The following is an 18,723-nucleotide window of genomic DNA, read 5'->3' on the forward strand; positions in this document are numbered from 1 at the left end:
GTTGTCATGCCCTCCTCCAAGAGATCTTTCCAACCCAGGGATTGAACCCGGGTCTCCAGCACTGCAGGGAGATTCTTCACCATCTGAGGCACCAGATTTAAAGGCACCAACTTTAAACCAGGATGTGTTACTCGGAAGATGGATGAGAGCCAAATGGAGGAGAGGAAGGGGACTGGAGCTGGGAGGAAAGGGCGTTAAGAGTCATGATTGAATTTCAAGGTTTGCCTGTGGAAAAGTTAAAGGCAGCCTGCTCCTGCCGGGGCATGTCTTGGGCTGACAATGAGGAAAGGGCAGAGAGAAGGTGACTGTCTCTTGACCGCTGTGGGTCCCATAAGTGGCTGCTGACAACTCCTTGTTTCTCCACGCGCTGTCACATGGAGGGACCCAAGCTGACCTGACATCACAGCTCTCAAAGATGCTACAGCTGAGAGCCCACTAGAACCCGGATGGCAGGAGAGATGAGATAGATGCAGGACTAGGTTTTGGGGATTGCCCAGCAGGTGGTGAGAGTTGGCCACTGCTGAGCCCCCAGGGCTGCTCCAGGCTGACGGTCATCACTGTCATCACTTTGAGTGTCTGCACATTGAGGTATACCAGGCAATCAAATGAAACTGGCTTTCCCAGGATAGAAATATTTTCCAGGAAAATGGAAAAAAAGAAAAAAAAAGGATCTGGGACATTCAGTAAAGCAGGAAATTGCACTGACCAAGAGGCAGAGAGGCCAGAGTCCCCCTCCTCTGCTAATTTGGAGTTCTCAATTCCCAAGAAATGTTTTATTTTCCCTTCCATTTCAAGCCTTTTAACATTTTCACTGGTCAATCAACAGCTGCTTTTATCAGACTTTCTTAAACCCCTGCCTCATTGCAAGAGGGGCCTTAAAAAGACCTTTTCTCTTCTGTTACTCATTGTTCTTTGGGCAGGATTCTCCTAACTGGGAGGAATCTCAAGGACCAGAAGACAATCTGCGGTATGCTGAGCAGTAAACCCAGTAAAGGGCACAGGCCAGTCCTTGGAGGGTCAAGAAGCCCTGCCTCTGAGCTACAGAAAGGTTTCTGTACAACTGGCATTTTCACCACAAACCACTGCCCGGAGAAGCACTGGGGAGAAGCGAGGCTTGGAAAGGGTGTGGGACTGGAAAAAGCTTCCTTACTGAAAGAAGACTGTCCTTGTCCCCTTTGGGGGTATGAAGCATCTCTCTTAGTAACCAGGGTTGTGGTTCCCAGGGAGGGTGAGCCACCAGCAGCAGCCTCAAAAGGGACCTTTCAGAGTTCCTGGGTGGCAACACGGCTTCACAGAAACAACAAGGGCTCAGAAGCAGCTGGTTCTGATGAACTCGATGACCTCTTGTGCTCTCTTTCATGGGAGATTTCCAGAATAACGTTAAGTTTCAAGAACACACGGGAGGTGGAGAGATGGTCACAGGGCTGGCAAACTCAAATTCTACAGGGACGAGGCAGGAATGTTATGTGGGGCTGAGCCACTGGAGACAAGACAGGAGATTCATTTGCATCTTGGAGGGGCAGCCTCCACTCAGCCAGTTCAAGGGGGGTTTGCTCTGCAGGATTCCGAGACAACTCCATGGTCTTAATGCCAGACACTTGAGCTGCAGAAGCGAGTCCTACACTGTCAAGGACATATTGATCATCTCTATGCTATAGACCCAGCCCACAGACAACCTGTGTGTGCTCTGTAGTCTCCACTGCCTGGCTCATTTCACTCACAATCCTCTTACTTCTTTAGGTTAAAATAGTTACACTTCACTATATGGGTAAGCTCTTTTGCTCAGTTTTGGTCACCAGGTATTCATTTATTTTTGGCATGGGTGCTGTAGGTTGCTCCAAGGTCATAGCAGTGTGGAGCTAGACTAGCCTTGGGCAATTACTCTATCCTACAACAGCCCAAAGTCTGTCAAAACCTGTAGATGTTTGACCATCAGCTTCATTAAAAAATTTTTTTCATATATGGTTTATTTTTAAATTACCTTTATTAAAAAAGTGAACAATACATTTGTAAAGAATGTGAAAGGAAAGTAAGAAATGAATAAGCATTGCAACCCAGAGACTGCCATGTTTAACACTGTTACAGGCAGCTCTTGCTGTAAAATATCCACTCTAACAATGGGAAAGTTTAAAAGAATCATTTAAACTCACTATATGCCTCCCAGCCAGCTTGGGATGAAATGATCTAGGCTGAACCAGGCTGAGTTTGATTCCAAACTCTGGACGGTGGGTTAGATGGACAGTGCTCCTCTGATTCTCACTGGAGCAGGGGGGAAATTGAGGCGCAATCTTCTCATTGCATGGGCAGAGGTGCAAGAGAGCACACTGCTATCAGGCAAGCATAATTCAAGTCTTTGCCTGCATTATTTCTTCTAACAACTCACAGGTCAAAGTTAATCATATGGCCATTTCTAAAATCAACGTGACAGTGAAATAAATATACAATGTCTACAGTGGGAAGGGTGTGAGGAGTGAAAATACCGGGTGTTTCTGAAGGATTCCTTTTTCCCCTGCACCACCTTCTGTTCTATCCAGACTCAGTTACCCCAAGTCTGGAGGGAGTTTTAGAAGATACTGTCCCTCCTCCATCACCCCAGTTTCTATATGGTGGTCTCAGCAGGATCATCGAGATGACCAAAGCCTAGCTGTCTGAGAATTCCCCAGCCAAACGCTAGCTCTTAGTTTGAGCAACAGAGGTCTAAGCTGATTCAGTCAAGTGTATCTGGTATCTTTTAACCTAGCCAGCATGAAATAACATATTCTGTAAGAATAACAGCATCTTGACAGTGATGGAAAGCTGTCTGACCAGATCCCTGACTGAGACGAAGCCCTGGTTTCTATATTCTGTGGATTCAGGGGGAGAAGAGCTCAGATGTGGCCTCAGGTTGGCTCTGGAGTTGTGGTTTTGCCCAGGTTGGCAGAAGAAGACTAAAAAATATAAGGGTCTTCAGCCATCTCACCACGGTCCCCCCATGAGTGGTGATGGCTTAACTGGGAGGTAGACCTGGAGCCCTCCTCTGGGCCAGTCGGGCTCCCTGACCACTGGACCACACAGTCAGTGTTTAATGTGCACTCAGGAAACCTCAAGCTCCAGGCTGGAAGAAACCAATTTTCCAAAAACAGAGCTCTCTTTGTGACCAATTCAGCAAAAATTCTCTTCCCAGCTGTGAGTCGGGATTCATGTTGTGAATGCTGGTGTTAATTAAAAACATCCACCTTCTACAGTTCTAACAACAAGAGGAAAGGCACCATGCAACATGTGTTCCTATCCCTTCTCCCCAAAGCACCTATAAATACGATTGTATTTATGACTGCTGAGGGCCTGGATGTGACCATTCCCTATTTTCAGCCCCCCCGAAAGAGTTGGGGCCAAGATGGATGTGATGGGTCTGAATCGGCACAGGACATAATGAGTGTAAGAAGGAGGGAGAAGACTGCGGTTCCCGAGCATGGACCAAAGATGCTCAACATCCTGTGTTAATATCAGGAACTTTACCTAGCTGAAATCAAATGCTTATCCGTTGAGTCATTAAAATGTTTCTTCTTGTGCCTCTCAGTCCTCAGACATGATCAAAATGTGGTATGAATGAGGCGGGGACATTCCACAAAGGATGACTCCATCTTCAGTAACTGGGATGTCAGATGACACTTCCCCATATTCCTATGTTAGTTCTCACTTTATTAGGAAATCTTTATCTGAAATGGTGCAGAGCTAGTGAGATCAGATGAAGTTGCATTCCTTCCTGTGCTTGTCTCTGATTGGCTAATTTGTCCTGCTTTCACACATGAACCAGACAGAAAAGAATGGAGCCAAACCCACATCGTTATGAATGAATTTCTTTGCTTTTAATCTCACACAGTTTAAAATACAATATGAAATCAGGCTACAGTATATAAAAAATTCTCCAGCAAAATGATGTGCCAGCATCAGCTACTAAAATAAACGAACAAAAAACTCCCCCATAAGAAATTTTTTTTTGCATTTAAAAAAAAACACATAGACACTTACATCGCTACATCTCTAAGCTACCTCAGTTCTGATTTTTTAAAAAGCACCTGCTTTTCCTTTTTTTTTTCATCTTGCTTTTAAATTTTCAGCTCTTAAAAAATATAAATTATATGAAAATACAAGTTGGAAAATAGTCAAACACAATATAACATCTTTTTCACCCCTATACTTCTCAGCTTAAAAAAAAAAGTATTCTAAAAAAAAGTTCAATAACTGAGGCAGTATTCCTGATAGAGATAAATTTCATTTTAATATATATATTTTATATATGTATATGTATACATATATTTATGGTTCCTCGAAACTTCTTTGGAATGTAGATAAGAGTTCAACCCATTTATATAGACCCCAACAGAGAAAGCAGCATGCACAGCATGACTAGGATAGAGAAGGTGTCGTTTTCACCATGAAGATTAGGCAGGTTAATGCTCTAAAACCCAGAGTGTTCAGCTCCAAAGTGAGGAAAAGCATATCTGATCTCTGAATGTTACCTCCAATCTCCATAGCCACAAAACCAGGGCTCTGTGTAGGGAAGTCCGTCCCCTGAAAGTGAAAGGGAACCAAAGTGACTCTGAACCCTACAGCCCAAACCAACATGGGTTAACAGATGCATCTCCAGGAAAACAGAGTTTCACCCAACTAAACCAGATCTGCCCATCCTTCCTCTGAAGTTAGCATGTGTTTTTATTTTTTTAAAGCAGAAATCCAACAATTCTGCTCCATTTCCAGTGTATAAACCACCCACCACTCTTCCTGGGATGGTCTCTGGACAGAAGGAGGAAAAAAGAAAAAAAAGCATCTGGCCAGATTGACAAAGCTGTTTGAACTAACATGCTATCTACAAATACTGAAAATGGTGGACGGAGAGAGAGCAGGATGGGGGAGGGGGGTGCATCTTAGCAAACAAGCGGCTGAGGAGCACGAGGAGGCACTTGTTTACGTCTTCTCTGCTAGGGAATTATGGCAGGAGTCAGACATACACAGGGAGGGGGTCTCAGCATCGATTTAAAAAGGAAGGGCTGTTGAGCTGAGAAAGTGATATGCCTGGTGGCAAAGAAGCAAGGACCGAAGTCTGGCCTTGGTTCTACTCTCGCCCATCACTGAAATGTGGAAAGACATCATGAGAAAGCCCCAGCATTCTCTCAGCTGCAGTTCTGCACGTCTGCAAACATACACAGAGACACACATAGGCACGCACACACACATCTTTGCCAGTGCCTAACAAAGATCACATAATCTAAGAGAAAACAATGTAGTCCAAACAGTTCCGCCTAACACTCCCTGAGCGGCTCCTAAAATATGTCGAGAGCTTCATTAAGGCACCTGCGTCCGGAAGAAGATCACAATACACAGCTGGGCGAAATGCTGCCTCTGCTTTCCAAGCGGATGCTCCGATTTCTCGGTATGAGGAAGCGCGTGAATCACAGAGTTAAGTTCCTGATAATCCGGGGTCTGCAAGAAGACCTGGGAGAAAACGATCCACTTTCTTGAAGCTAGAAGGTAGTTAGTAGACTTCCAGTTTCTCAGCTGGAGCCCAACAAGGGCCAAGCCCGAGAAGCCCGTCCTGAAGGTTTCTTGCCCTCCCTTGCTGAAAGCCATCCCTCTGTCACCCTCCTTTTCAATCCCACACCTGTCGAGCTGAGGAAGAGGGGATTCTAATTGTATTAGGCACTTTTCCTTAGTAGTCAGATGTTGGTCCCCTCTCCCAAACTCCATTTTCGGATGACCCTTTACAATGGCCTCGGTTGATGATGTTTGTAGTTCAACTCTGGGAGAAGTAAAAGTAGATTTGAATCTCATGGACCACCTTATTGCTACACCCCAAGCTCCTTTCCTTATAGTTCCTATGCCTTCAAGCTTCCTTCCTTTGCGATTACCAACATTCCCTTAGCCTGCGCCAGGATAACAGATCCAAGCACAGGGCCCTTATAGCATCTGCTCTGTGCACCTTTGCCTGCCCACCCAGTCTCACCTGACACCCAACTCAGCTGTCTTAAACCCTTCAAATGAAAGCCTTGCACTTTTCCCAAAGACAGCCGAGCCACATTTTATTCCTAGGCTCCCTCAGTTGCCATGGCTTCTAAAACCCAGGACATCTAAATGGCTTTATCAGACACTCTCCAACTCATGACCTGTCTGCGGCTACTCTTCCACTCACCCATCAGAAAGCTGTACATTTCCTTCTACTGAACGACAGAGTGGGGAAAAGTGATAAATGTGGGATGCTGGAAAAATAAGACACAAAGGACAAAGTACAGAGTGTTAGTTGGGAAGGACATGCATTCAGGACTTATTTCCTAAGACCTGAGGGGTAATGCCCGTGCATACAGATTTTATTCCAAGTCATGTATGTTACAAGTCTAAAAAACCAGTAGAGAACCAGGCCAATCTTCTCCATTCACTCCCTCTTTTATAAGACTACTACAGTGCTCCTACATTTACTATCATCCAAAGCAGGGCTGCAAAATACATTCAGTTCAAAGACTTAATGCTTCTTAGCTCAATGTTAAGTCCAAACTCTGAGAATACACTCATGACAAATAAGTAGAGAGGTGTGATCATAATTTTTAAAAATTAAAGGAGAAACTCATATGCACAGTTCCCTTGTACCCAAATCAGCATCATTTTTTTCCTTCACACATCAGTCACATGAACTTTGGGATCCCCAAATCTCAGTGACGGCGCTTTGTCTTTCCAGTGGGGTCTATATAAACAGTTTCCTTTCACTGTGTCAGAATCCTCAGTCGGCAAATAAAAACAAAATTGCATGATTATCGCGATACTGAGACCACCTTAGAGCTTAAGACGATTTTTAAGGAAAAAAAAAAATACTGGCACAAAATTTAATAGAATAAATTTTAACACAAAAACAGTTTCAGCCCCTCCCCACTGAAGTCCATCTTTGTTTCAAAAGTAGAACAAAAAGGTCAATAGTCCGTGATTTTTTAGTGCACCCCCAAACAAAAGGCTTTATCCTACCTCCCTCTTTTTTGCCCTCCCAGACCTAAAGACAAAAGGAAATTAATTGCCTTTCATTAGTTTCAAGACTCCTGGTGCATCAATTTCTTTTGCTAATAGGTCCATAACTCAAGACATATTTTTTTTCATGGATGATTTTTTTTTTTATATATAAATGGCTGGACGTGTTACTCTCTTCCTCCCTTAAGCCAGATTCTTCAAGCTTCTAAGAAGGCCCTTGTCTCCTGAAAATCCGCTCCAGAATTTCTTGTCCCACCCACCCCACCAGTCCTGGCTCTCCTCCAACGGCACACAATGGATTATAGCTGCAGCTCACTTAGCTCCCACCCCTGAATGTAAAAAAAAATGAGTTCTGGAAAATTAAAAATAGAATAACAATTAAAAAATTAAAGAGTCCGACCGATATGGTTGTTCTCTGAAATGTCTCAGCAGGGTTTCCCCGGGCCCTCGGCGCCCATCACTCGTCGGCGTCAGGCTTGACATCCAGCATGGCATGGAGCTCCTCCGGCGTGTACCCCAGCAGGCTTTGCAGGTCACACACAAAACGGTACACGTAGCGTTTACCCGCTGTCTTGTGGATGATGTTTTTGTCATAATAGTAGCGAAGGCCACGGCTCAGTTTCTCATAATTCATCTTAGGCTTGTTTTTCCTTTTTCCCCATCTCCTGGCCACCTGAAATTTAATTTTTAAAAAAGAAGAGGAGGTGAAGACTTCCAGAATAAGCCAAAGATACATGTTAACATGCCTGCACTCATTGGTGATGACCCGTGATGTTCAAAAGATGGCTAGAGATTCATCGACAAAGAAGTTACTTTTCTGAATTCCAAGTTTGGAGGGCTAGCCCAGGTTGGCAGTGAAGTGGATTCTTTAAGTTGATGAAAGCACAGTGACCCTGAACTGCTATGGAATGGGAGTTAAAGCATTTGATATTTAAAAAAGAGTCTTTTTTCATAGAAGACGCTATAGAGTCTCCTCTTACCCCATATTATTAATAGAACGTCTCTGCTTTAAAGCATGGGATCTGATGTGAGGGACGAAGGACTGAGTTACAGTCACACCTGTCTTTCAACAACAGGAAGCATCTTTTTTTTTTTTGAGGCGCAGGGCTTCTCACTTCAGCCTGAACAGAGGGCCTGTCTCTCTCTTTTATATTGCTCTGCACCCTCCGAATTTGGGCGTGTCATAGAGCAACCACTCACTATTTGTTTTTTTGTTTCTGTTTTCTTATTGATGTATAATTGATTTACAATGTTGTGTTAGTTTCAGGTTATAGTATAGCGAGGTGATTCACCTCTACATACATATATCTTCAGATCTTTTTCCCTTAGAGATTATCACAGAATACTGACTAGAGTTCCCTGTGCTATACAGTAGGTCCTTGCTGGTTGCCAACTCTTTGCGACCCCATGGACTATACACATCCATGGAATTCTCCAGGCCAGCACACTGGAGTGGGTATCTTTTCCCTTCTCCAGGGGATCTTCGCAACCCAGGGATCGAACCAGGGTCTCCGGCATTACCGGCAGATTCTTTACCAGTTGAGCCACAAGGGAAGCCCAAGGATACTGGAGTAGGTAGCCCATCCCTTCTCCAGTGGATCTTCCCGACCCAGGGATCGAACCAGGGTCTCCTGCATTTCAGGCAGATTCTTTACCAACTTAGCTATCTCCCTGATAGCTCAGTTGATAAAGAATCTGCCTGCAATGTGTATATGTTCATCTCAAACTCAGTGTATTCCTCCCTCCGTCACTGTTTGTTGAAGGAAAAAAACGAAATAATGAGTGAATCGCACCAAACTTTGAAGGCTTCTCAAACTGTAAGACGCCTTCCATATTCACAGAGCCACGAGACCAAGAAGGGAACAGAGTAAGAGAAGACAACTTGTGTTTTTGTCGTTTAGTCGCTAAGTCGGGTTCAACTCCTTTTGTGACCCCATGGACTGCAGCCCACCAGATTCTTCTGTCCATAGCATTTTCTAGGCAAGAATACTGGAGTGGGTTGCCATTTCCTTCTCCAGGGGATCTTCCCAGCCCAGGGACTGAACCCGAGTATCGTGCACTGGCAGGTGGGTACTTTACCACTGGGCCACCAGGAAAGCCCAACTTGTGTTTACAAAAGGCCTAACATGTGACAGGCACTGTAGGCACAACCTATCCGCTAAGCCAAAAAATGAAAGGGCAACACAGATCTTTTCTTTGTTTTCCAAATGATCCAACTAAGGCTCAGAGGAGGTCCCCCAAGTAGCAAGTGGCAGAGCTGGGATTCGAACCCTAGGAAACACCATCAAGCCCCATACAACCCATCCCCAGAGCTCTCTCTCACCCTCCCTGGACACAACACTCTGAAGTCACTCCCTCCTTACCTCATCTGGGTCAGAAAGCTTGAATTCCCAGCCATCTCCTGTCCAGCTGATGAAAGATTGACAGGACTTATCCGTGAGTAATTCCAGAAGAAACTGCCACAGCTGGATCGGTCCGCTGCCTGGGGACACAAGCCATGGTGAATCACTACACCAGACGCGCCACACGCTCAGCAGCGAATCCCATTACAGGGCGCCCCCCTCCCAGCCCATCAGCCAGGGGAAAACGAGGGCAACCCAGAGCACAGGAGTTGCAGGAGCTTGTGGAACAGATCGAAAAGGTGAAGAATTCCCACCAAAACCGCCTTTAGGATGGAGTATCAATTGCCTTATTTAGATCGATTTAAAAGTCAGTCCATTTTTTATGGCTAAGCAAACTCTAGAAAGAAAATCCTGGATCTCTCCTTTGAGATATTCTAAGGCAACATGGTCTGTTTGGCCTTCAAAAACAAAGTCATTATTTTTGCCTTATAAAGTACTCCAGGTATGAACCGAGGAATGTATTTGCCAGCTCCAAGCAGAAGGCAAAGCCCCAAAGCAAAGCCTACAGTAAGGACCCTTTGGTCCCTGGTTTTCGAGAAGAATCAGGGTGATCTAACAAGGGAAGAGAAATTAGATTTCTCTTGGTCATAATATTCCTCTCTACCACAATCCCCAAGATGCCTACAGGCAAGCATCCAAACTAAGAAAGGAAGGAAATTAACTTGCCAGCTATGAAATCCTCAAAGGTCAGGTTAGCACTGTCTCAGAGATTCACCATGGTTCAGTAGACTCTAATTCTCTCTCTCTCTCTCTCTCTCTCTCTCTCTCTCACACACACACACACACACACACACACACACAATTCTCGTCTTAGTCATCAACACTGCCAACATTAGTTCTGGAAGGCCTGACATACTCTGATTGCCAGTTTATCTTACACTAAAAGAGTTTATGCTACATAGATTTCCTTCTAGGATAGTTTTCTATTCAGAAATGAAAATGATGCTAGAGATTCCTATCTGATTTATGGGTGTAGCTACAGAGAAAGATACGGGCTCAACAGTCCACACTGCTTGTTACACATCTACACTGTGTAGACGTATAGGCCTCATTAACACCATCTCAGAAGCAATCTGGACATAGTGCAGTTGGAGAGACCCAGTCCGTGTAGACAAAGCCTGGCATTCTCTGACTCACATAAGAAAACTTGAGTTTGTTAGGCTCTAATCCTTAACCTGAGTTTCAAATGTGTCTGATCCTAAGTAAAGTGAGATGCAGTAGGAAACAAGCTTGCGTTGCCTCTCGATCTAACGAAGAAATGCCCTTCATGATCTAGCAGGGCGATCTCTTGTCATATCTCGGAAACACCTACAAGACATTTTCACATTCACCATTTTGCTTATTCCTAAAACCAACTCCCCAGTCTCCTTATAGGCATGGGAGACTGGGCTGACTGCCTCCATTCTATCAGTGCAGAGTAAGGTGCTCAGAAAAAAATGATGTGACGTTGGTCTAGGCACAGTTAGAAAACAGTGGGCCAATCCCTGGACCTTGACTCCAGGTCCCAGGGTAATCATGATGGACACCTATGAACAAACAGCGGCTGGTGCGTATCATCACTGGTGGGACACCCCAAGGAAGCCATGGCTATAACAACAGCATCCCTGCGGTCCCTCCTCAACCCAGCCCAAGCTCAGCAAGGAGCTCACCCTTCCATGAATGAACCCTGCGTACTTTAAAACCATCTTGCAAGAAATACCTTACACATATTCTAGAATTAAATAATTCAGCCAATGCCTGCAAAGTATATTAACATTTGAATAAACAGTCCCAGGAATGACACTGGTAAAGCCTTACCCCCTTCTCTGTTTCTACCCCAATGAAAAAAAAAAAACACATTTTCTAGACAGCTCAGACACATTTGTAGTTTCCTTGGCAGCCAAGTAGTCACCGGCTACAACCCTCTGCCAGGAAGAATGTCCTGTCGTGACTTCCTATGAGGAATCCATTGAGAAGCCATCCGGATGGGCAGGAGGAAAACAGATTTCTATTAAGAATTGCTATAGAATTAGTTACAATAGCCCTTGTGGCATAATAGGTATCCTGAAGAAGTGTAGAATAGATATCCACTGAATCACTGAAATGAGACATGAAAGGAAAAATCAACTACCCCAAAATTATGAAAATAAGCCAGGGAATTCATGGTCCTCTCTTGGGTCAAGACCACAGACCACAGACATGGTGGAGAGAGGTCTGCTTTCAGACACCTGGTAATGGAAAACAGGAACAAGAGCTAGGATTTATTGTACACCTACTATGTACCACAGTAATATGTCATGTTTTAGAGCATCTTATTGGGTTCGCCAAAATGTTCATTCGGGTTTTTCCATAACGTCATATGGAAAAATCCGAATGATCTTTTTGACCAACCCAATATTTATCCGTCACAATAACTCCATGAGCAGATACTACTGTTATCACATTTGTTTCTCCCACCGTACCGCAGAGAAAACTGACCCACTGTGTGTCTTGTCCAAGGTTGTGCAGGTCAGAAGTGGTATGACTAGAACCCAGGCAGCCTGATCCCGTAAATCTCCATCTCAACACTCCAAAGCCCCCAGGGAAGTCCAACCCAGAGCTGGCATCTAACCTGCCCGCTGGCTGCAATGGTCCAGGGGGTAAAAGGACCTTGCATGTGAAAAACATCTCCTCCCCAGGGCTCACAGCAAGCAGTCCAGGACACTGGATGGCCAGTGGCTCCCCTGTCAGTCTGACCACTGGGGACCTTGGTGTCCCCTACACAGGGGACACTTCCAGCTCCATCTGAACCCCTCATGGTCACCATCAGGCATGTAATTTCACTACTTCTCACCCCCACTAGTTGTCTTCAAACCTCTCTCATATTGTGTGTGTCTGTGTGTGCATGTGTGTGCGTGCGCGTGCTCAGTCATGTCCACCTCTTTGAGACCCCATGAAGGCTCCCCTGTCCATGGGATTTTTCAGATGAGAATACTGGAGTGGGCTGCCATTTCCTTCTCCAGGGACTCTTCCCAGCCCAGGGCTCGAACCTGAGTCTCCTGCATCTCCTGCATTGGCAGGCAGATTTTTCACTGCTGAGTCTATGGGGGAAGCCCTCTTTCATACCACTTGTCTTAAAATCCCTTTAGGGATAAGGGGTCTAATTATACCAGGTTGAGTAAAAAGGAAGAATTATGGGAATTCTTTTCCCCGGGAAGTTGTGGTCAGTGGCAGGGAGAAGCACGCACATCTGGATTCCCGGGGAGGGGGATCCAAGAGCCACCTCTGGCCCCCACCCTTCAGATGTGCAGCCGTGGAGTGGGGACAGGGCTTGGATTAGCATCACAGGGACCAGCTCACAAGGAAGGGATGTCAGACAGAACTACTCCCGCTGCTCCTGCTGCTACTTCAGAGCCGCGCCCCGTTGTCCGAATACATCTGATCCCTGGGGTCTCTGGATGTGGCCGGGGTGGGGTGAGTCCTTGCACGTGGGTGTTTTTTTCCCCTCCATGTGAGTTGTCTTTTGTTCATAAGGAACACAAAACTGAAATTCGGGAACTGGGAGACCAAGTCCTAGGTGTGGCGCCTTTTTTTTTTCCTATTTACTGAAGGGAAGAGGGAGGGTAAATAGGAAAACCAGATGCCAAGAGAAACGACAGGGCGCAGGATGGGGAGGCAGGGAGGGACGGGTCTGCAGGGCTGCACAAGAGCAAAGTCATAGCAGCAGTGATGTCAGCACGAGTTTCCTTCCCTTACTCTTGAGGAGAGATCCCGCCAGCCTACCCCTGCCAATGGCATGCACGGTGCTCCCACCGCGGCATTCTGGAAGCTGCTGCTAACCTTTCAGAAAGCCCGTATTGTGACCCTGAATAAAAGGGATCCATGATGCCTCCCAGAAATTCTTCTCTTGTACATTTCATGTGACACCCCAACCCTCTTTTAGGTTGTGCGGGCATCAGAGATAGGACAGACATGGGCTTGTTTTCCCCACCAGACAGTCCGGAATATGGGCATCGGGGTGGCTGGTTCCCAGGCTGGACCAGTGGAGAGTCCCACGCTGGAGCCTGTTTCCATGACAATGTATCCATCCTCCCCTTGGGTCTGGGAGGGAAGATCAGGACCTCTCAGGGTGGCCCACTCCCAGAGCTGACTCTGGGGTCACTGGTGACTCTGACCTGACGGCAGCACCCAAGTCCAGGCCCAAGGGAAGTTCTCAAGCCCCAGACTTGCCCACATGCTGGCTGAGGTTGGCCCGCTCAATCTGAGCTCTCGCAGGGGCTGTTTCTGCATCGCTTGGCGTCGGTCTGCCCAAATCTGCGGGGCCCGGGCTCCATCCCTGCCTCCTTCCCCCCGACGCATCTTCATGGGGAAAAGCCTTCTCCTCGCCTCCATTCCACTCACACCTCCTCTCGGCCCTGGGCCCAGCCCCCTCCACCCACCCAACCGGACTCTGATCCCAGTGACCTTTGTCCCAGGAGCGGAGAATGGTACTAATAATAGTGCCAGTCATGGGCAGGGGAGCTCACACACCGAGTGTGACTCACAATGCCGTCCCTGTCCAGGGGCCCGGGGCAGTCAACGGCGGCCTTCAGCAGGCCGCCCCGGGGTGTCACACGTCAGGAATCCAGTGGCATCATCGGGAAACTATGCTTCTCAAGTCGAAGCTCTGAACGATAACAACAGAGGGTCCCTGTTCGAAGGGAGCCTCTCTCGCAGGCGGGGCGGGGAGGTGGGGGGGGACTCCCCCATCCACGGCTGCATGGGGAATTTCCTCTGACTGCTTTGTTCTTCTCGGCTTCTGGGGAAGAGGAAAATTCTCAGTACAACACTGACAGCCCCAATCTGAAAACGGGGACACGGCCTCCGGACAGATGACATCAGGTGGGTACCTGGAGGGACCCCAGGATGGCAAAGCGAGTCGCAGGAGGATGCCTCCCTCCAGGGGACCCTTAAAGCATGTCAAAGTCAAGGCTATAATCTCTCTCTTTTTTTTAAGGCAACACTTGAAGTGAATTTCTACTCATTGAGTTGATTACACCCCTCCTCTTTGTCTAGGGACTAGAAGGTCCCCATCTATCTAGATGAGGGGTGGTTATTTAAAAGTCCTGCTTTTTTTTTCCATTTGTTACTCTGAGGTTAAGATGTGAGCTACTTGGGTACAAGGAAAGGCACAGGCTAGGATGTTAGCAAGGTGTTCCCGATGAAGGTGCTCTGGGTCATAATCCTGCTCCATGTGGCCACCTGTGGGTATCTTTCTTCTCATTTTCTAGGTGTGGGGGTTGCCAGCCATGGCGATGATCTCACTGCTCGTGAACCGCGGTCAGAGCGGGACTTCAGCTTTTCCAGCTCAGCTGCACGTTCTCGCTCCGTCACCTGTGCCCAGCGCAAGGCTACCATGCAAGAGTCAGGCCCCGAGCAGCTGGCATCTCGTCTCGGGCAGCCTCCCATCATGCTCTGCCGTCAGCAGGGCCAGCCCCGACGGCTGGCTCTCCCTGCATCTCTCTCATCACTAGAACACATGCTCCAGGGGCTGGGCCCATGTGTTTCTACTGCTGTAACCCAAAGCCTGGGATGGTGCCTCACCAACAAATACCAGCTATCAAAAAACCTGCTTGCTGTTCAGTGATCCAGCTGTCAGCTCCCTGGGAGCCTGGGTTGCATCTGATTGACCGTTACAGGCACAGTCAGTGCCCGGCCTGGGACCCGGTCTTGGACAGGTGAGCTCTGTAAACATTTACTGAACTGCCTTACTCAAACAATCCTCCTGCGCGGAAAGGTATCAGGGTTTTGAAAAGGTGACCCAAACTGCTTCTCTCTATTAAACTATATTTGGGGCCAAACAATATGGGGGACTCCCAGGCTACATTTCATCAACATGCACCCCAAAATAAAAACGACCACACCTCTGGTCCTTTGGGGATTCATCTGCTACTTTGAGAATCTAATCTCTGTAGCTCGACTCTCCAAGTCAAATCAAACACCTCAGTGTGGGCAGGACACCGCATTTATTTTAACCTATGAAACTCTCATGGTTGGTCACCCTTGCAGCAGGCTTCACTTGGCCCCGCTAGCACACATCTGACAGGTGGTCCTAAAACAGAGAACGGGACCGTACGGCCCCTCCCTCTCACCCAGGTGTCTCTGCCCACAGCCAAACGATGGTGGCAAAAACAGAACACTCGAATCCAGAAATGACCCATCTGTTCACAAGTTTATCTTTCTTACAAACTACTGCAGGATGGCATCACTGACTCAATGGACATGAGTTTGAGCAAACTCCAGGAGATAGTAAAGGACAGGGGAGCCTGGCGTGCTGTAGACCATGAGGTCGCAGAGAACTGGACACGACTGAATGAACAGCAACAACTGCAGGAGTGCCCACCTCTAGGGGTGGGCGGGTGACCCCAGAATCTAAATGTCACCCACTTCTTGTCAACCCCATTCTAAACTATCATTCACAAATGATCCCAAAGTCCCTCTTTTTCCTTTCAGTTCTTATGACGTGACATTTAATGAGAAACTGAACAGAAAACATCCTGACAGTGTCTTGACCTCTAGGCCAAACTCAACATGAAGTTGCACTGTCCTCTGCCTAAGGATGAAGGCGTCGGTACCCAGGGCACCAGGAAGATTTTCAAAAGAAGGAAGAGCAGAGACTGCATGGTACTTTGGCTTGGTTTTATGCCTGTAAGAGCCTTTCCCCATTTCTTCTGAGTTATGTCCCTCCTTTTCTCCCAACTCAACCCAATCTCACCTCATCCCCACCACAATCTACACACAATCCATTCTGTAACTGCCTGAGATGCCTTGGTTCAACAAATCACTCTAAACCATTATGTTCTATACACTTGTTCTCTATCAGTGACTAGTAACTCAAGGACAGCAATCCAGGATCTAAGTTCCTATAACTCAACTCATAACCACAAACAATATTCTAACACGTGCTTGAAAACCATCTCTCGTGAATATCATGAAAGACAACAGGTTCATGCCCTTGCATTTATGGATGCTGGAACAGCCAGTATCTAGCAATGGAAACAATTAAAAAGACAAAACCAGCCTTTAATGTCAAGTCCACGTCTCTGAAACAGCAGACCAAAAGAAAGGAGGAAGCGTTTCAAAAAACTGAGACAAAGACATATGTCGGACATTGGGCATACTGACTGAGATGACAGCAGATAGTATCCTAAAAAGTGAAAATATATACATGATGGTAGGAAATGCCCAACATAAGGAGTCCAGTGTCTAGAGCCTTGACCCCACTTCTTCCCTGATTCATTGAGCAATCTCATACAGCTCATTTAACCTCTAGGCTTTAGTTTATCCATCTCTAAAATGCAAATAGTTATCATAGCTCCTTCCTGCTTTATAGACATATATATAAAGAGCTGACCACAGTGTAGAACAGTTTGGGAATATAAAACATAACAGTAGAATTAAACAGAAGAATTCGACAACAGAAAAAAATATTTTTAAAAGCAGACTTTTCAAAAGAAAAACAGGATGGAATAGAAAAACAAAATAGCAAAAGCACTAAATAAAATTCAATTATTCTTCCAAGAATTCAATTGGCCTTTTATACAGCAGCTTTGAAAGAGGAGAAAGTTAGAAGGGAAAGCAAAATGATTAACATATATAAACGTAAAATGTTTTAAACACTGTAGCTGAGAAGACAGTTAAAGTTTTTTCAAGTGAGGGATAACTCTGAAGTTCCTGCTCTAATTCAAAGTAGGCAGGCACAGAAAGAGCAGATGCAAACTGCTTTGCAAGTGAAAGTACAGCCGACATTTACGGTTTGGGGAAATCTTGGCCACAGACAGACTTAGATCCTCTTTCCCCCAATGTACTTTTTTTTTCCCTAATCACTTATACTCCACAGCAAGCCCACTCCACCTAATAATTATGTCGGGCTGAGCTACACTGAGTCCAGCATTCCCCACAAAAGTCTGTAGCTTGGCCCAAGAGACAGATCCCATCAGTATTAATCGAAGGAAGAGCATAAAGTCTTGTCCAGAGATCAATGTCCAAGACCGTCCTGGCAGGGAGCCTAGTTGGCTGGCCTTAGCTCAGCCAGACTCCCCTGCTTGGGGCAGACTTAACGGAGATTCACCTGGGTCTGCCTGGGCCTTGTACTAAAGACAGTTACACACTTGAGTGTCTAAAGGAAAGGCCCTTGTTTCTGCTTGCGCTCCTCACACCTGCAAATGTTCAAGGACACACGTGTGGGGGTGGCTGCAGGGAGAAGAGACGGTTCCTCTCTTAAAGGGGCAGCCTGTCCTCAAAGGCAGGCACCTTCTCTCCAAACTCAAGAATTCTGTCTAATCACATTCACCCTGCCACTCAGACACACTCCTGGACAGCGAGCTGGCAAAGCGCAAGCCAGGAAGTGGGTTTCTTCAGAGCTTTTCCTCCCAATGTCTTCTAGGTAACTGATTGTTTTAAGAAGTCACCAACAATGAGTGAAGTCTGGATTTGAGGGTATAGAGTGCAAACTGATGCTGAAGCGCCAATACTTTGGCCACCTGATGAGAAGAACAGACTCACTGGAAAAGACCCTGATGCTGGGAAAGACTGAGGGCAGGAAGAGAAGGGGGTGACAGAGGATGAGATGGTTGGATGGCATCACCAACTCAATGGACATGAGCTTAAGCAAACTCCAGGAAATGGTGAAGGACAGGGAAGCCAGTCCTGCTGCAGTCCACGGGGCTGCAAAGAGTCAGACCTGAGTGGGCGACTGAACAGTAACCGTGCAAACTGTGTTCAGAAATAAAAGATGCTTTAGCAAGCTAATATAAATATCCAAAGGATGTATGTATAATCACGGCTGATTCACATTGCTATATGGCAGAAGCCAATACAACATTGTAAAAATGAGAAAAACAAAACTTTTTTTAAAAGATGAAAAAAAAAAAATATATATATATATCCTACAGGCAATTTAAAAAAAAAAGGAAAATGCCTTCTTAAGCATCTAGGTCATAAGAAGGAAGATGGCTTCACTGATTAGGACTAGAAAATAAGACTTGAGAGTTCTGAAGCCTGGACCTTTCCTAGTAGATTTTCCATGCAATCTCTGAGCTTTATTTTATCCTAGGAGTAAAGTTTCCCCCTTGTACCAAAGATGAGAGAAATGACTAGTTAACGTATTCAAATTCTTGGGGTGGTGAACTATCTCTTAAACCATCATTGGAGCACACAACTTTTCAAGCCTTTATCCAATAAATAACTTCTGAGCACCCCTCAGATGTTAAGTGTGATAGCCAGTCTGGGTGGAATAACAGAAGAGAGTATTAAGAGCAGCAAGGAGGCAGCAGAAGAAACACTTTCGTTCCACTGTAATGGGAGAAGCTGAAAAGGGACTGCCCACGCCTTTAAA

The 18,723-nt window shown here is 46.1% G+C and overlaps 1 protein-coding gene across 2 annotated transcripts in view; it reads right to left on the reverse strand.

The window, feature by feature from the left end:
• Window positions 1-3,823: 3,823 nt before the first annotated feature.
• ETS1 (ETS proto-oncogene 1, transcription factor) overlaps window positions 3,824-18,723 on the reverse strand; it is a 140,803-nt gene continuing 125,903 nt past the window's right edge. For both annotated transcript variants that reach the window (XM_065937391.1, XM_065937392.1), the window contains 2 exons: window positions 9,351-9,469; window positions 3,824-7,660 (listed from right to left, as the gene is read on the reverse strand). In XM_065937391.1, the coding sequence (XP_065793463.1) occupies window positions 7,445-7,660; window positions 9,351-9,469 (335 nt within the window). In that variant the 3' untranslated portion in view covers window positions 3,824-7,444. The remainder of the gene's footprint in view (window positions 7,661-9,350; window positions 9,470-18,723) is intronic.

This window comes from Muntiacus reevesi, chromosome 5, assembly GCF_963930625.1.
Source record: "Muntiacus reevesi chromosome 5, mMunRee1.1, whole genome shotgun sequence".
Lineage (NCBI taxonomy): Eukaryota > Metazoa > Chordata > Mammalia > Artiodactyla > Cervidae > Muntiacus > Muntiacus reevesi.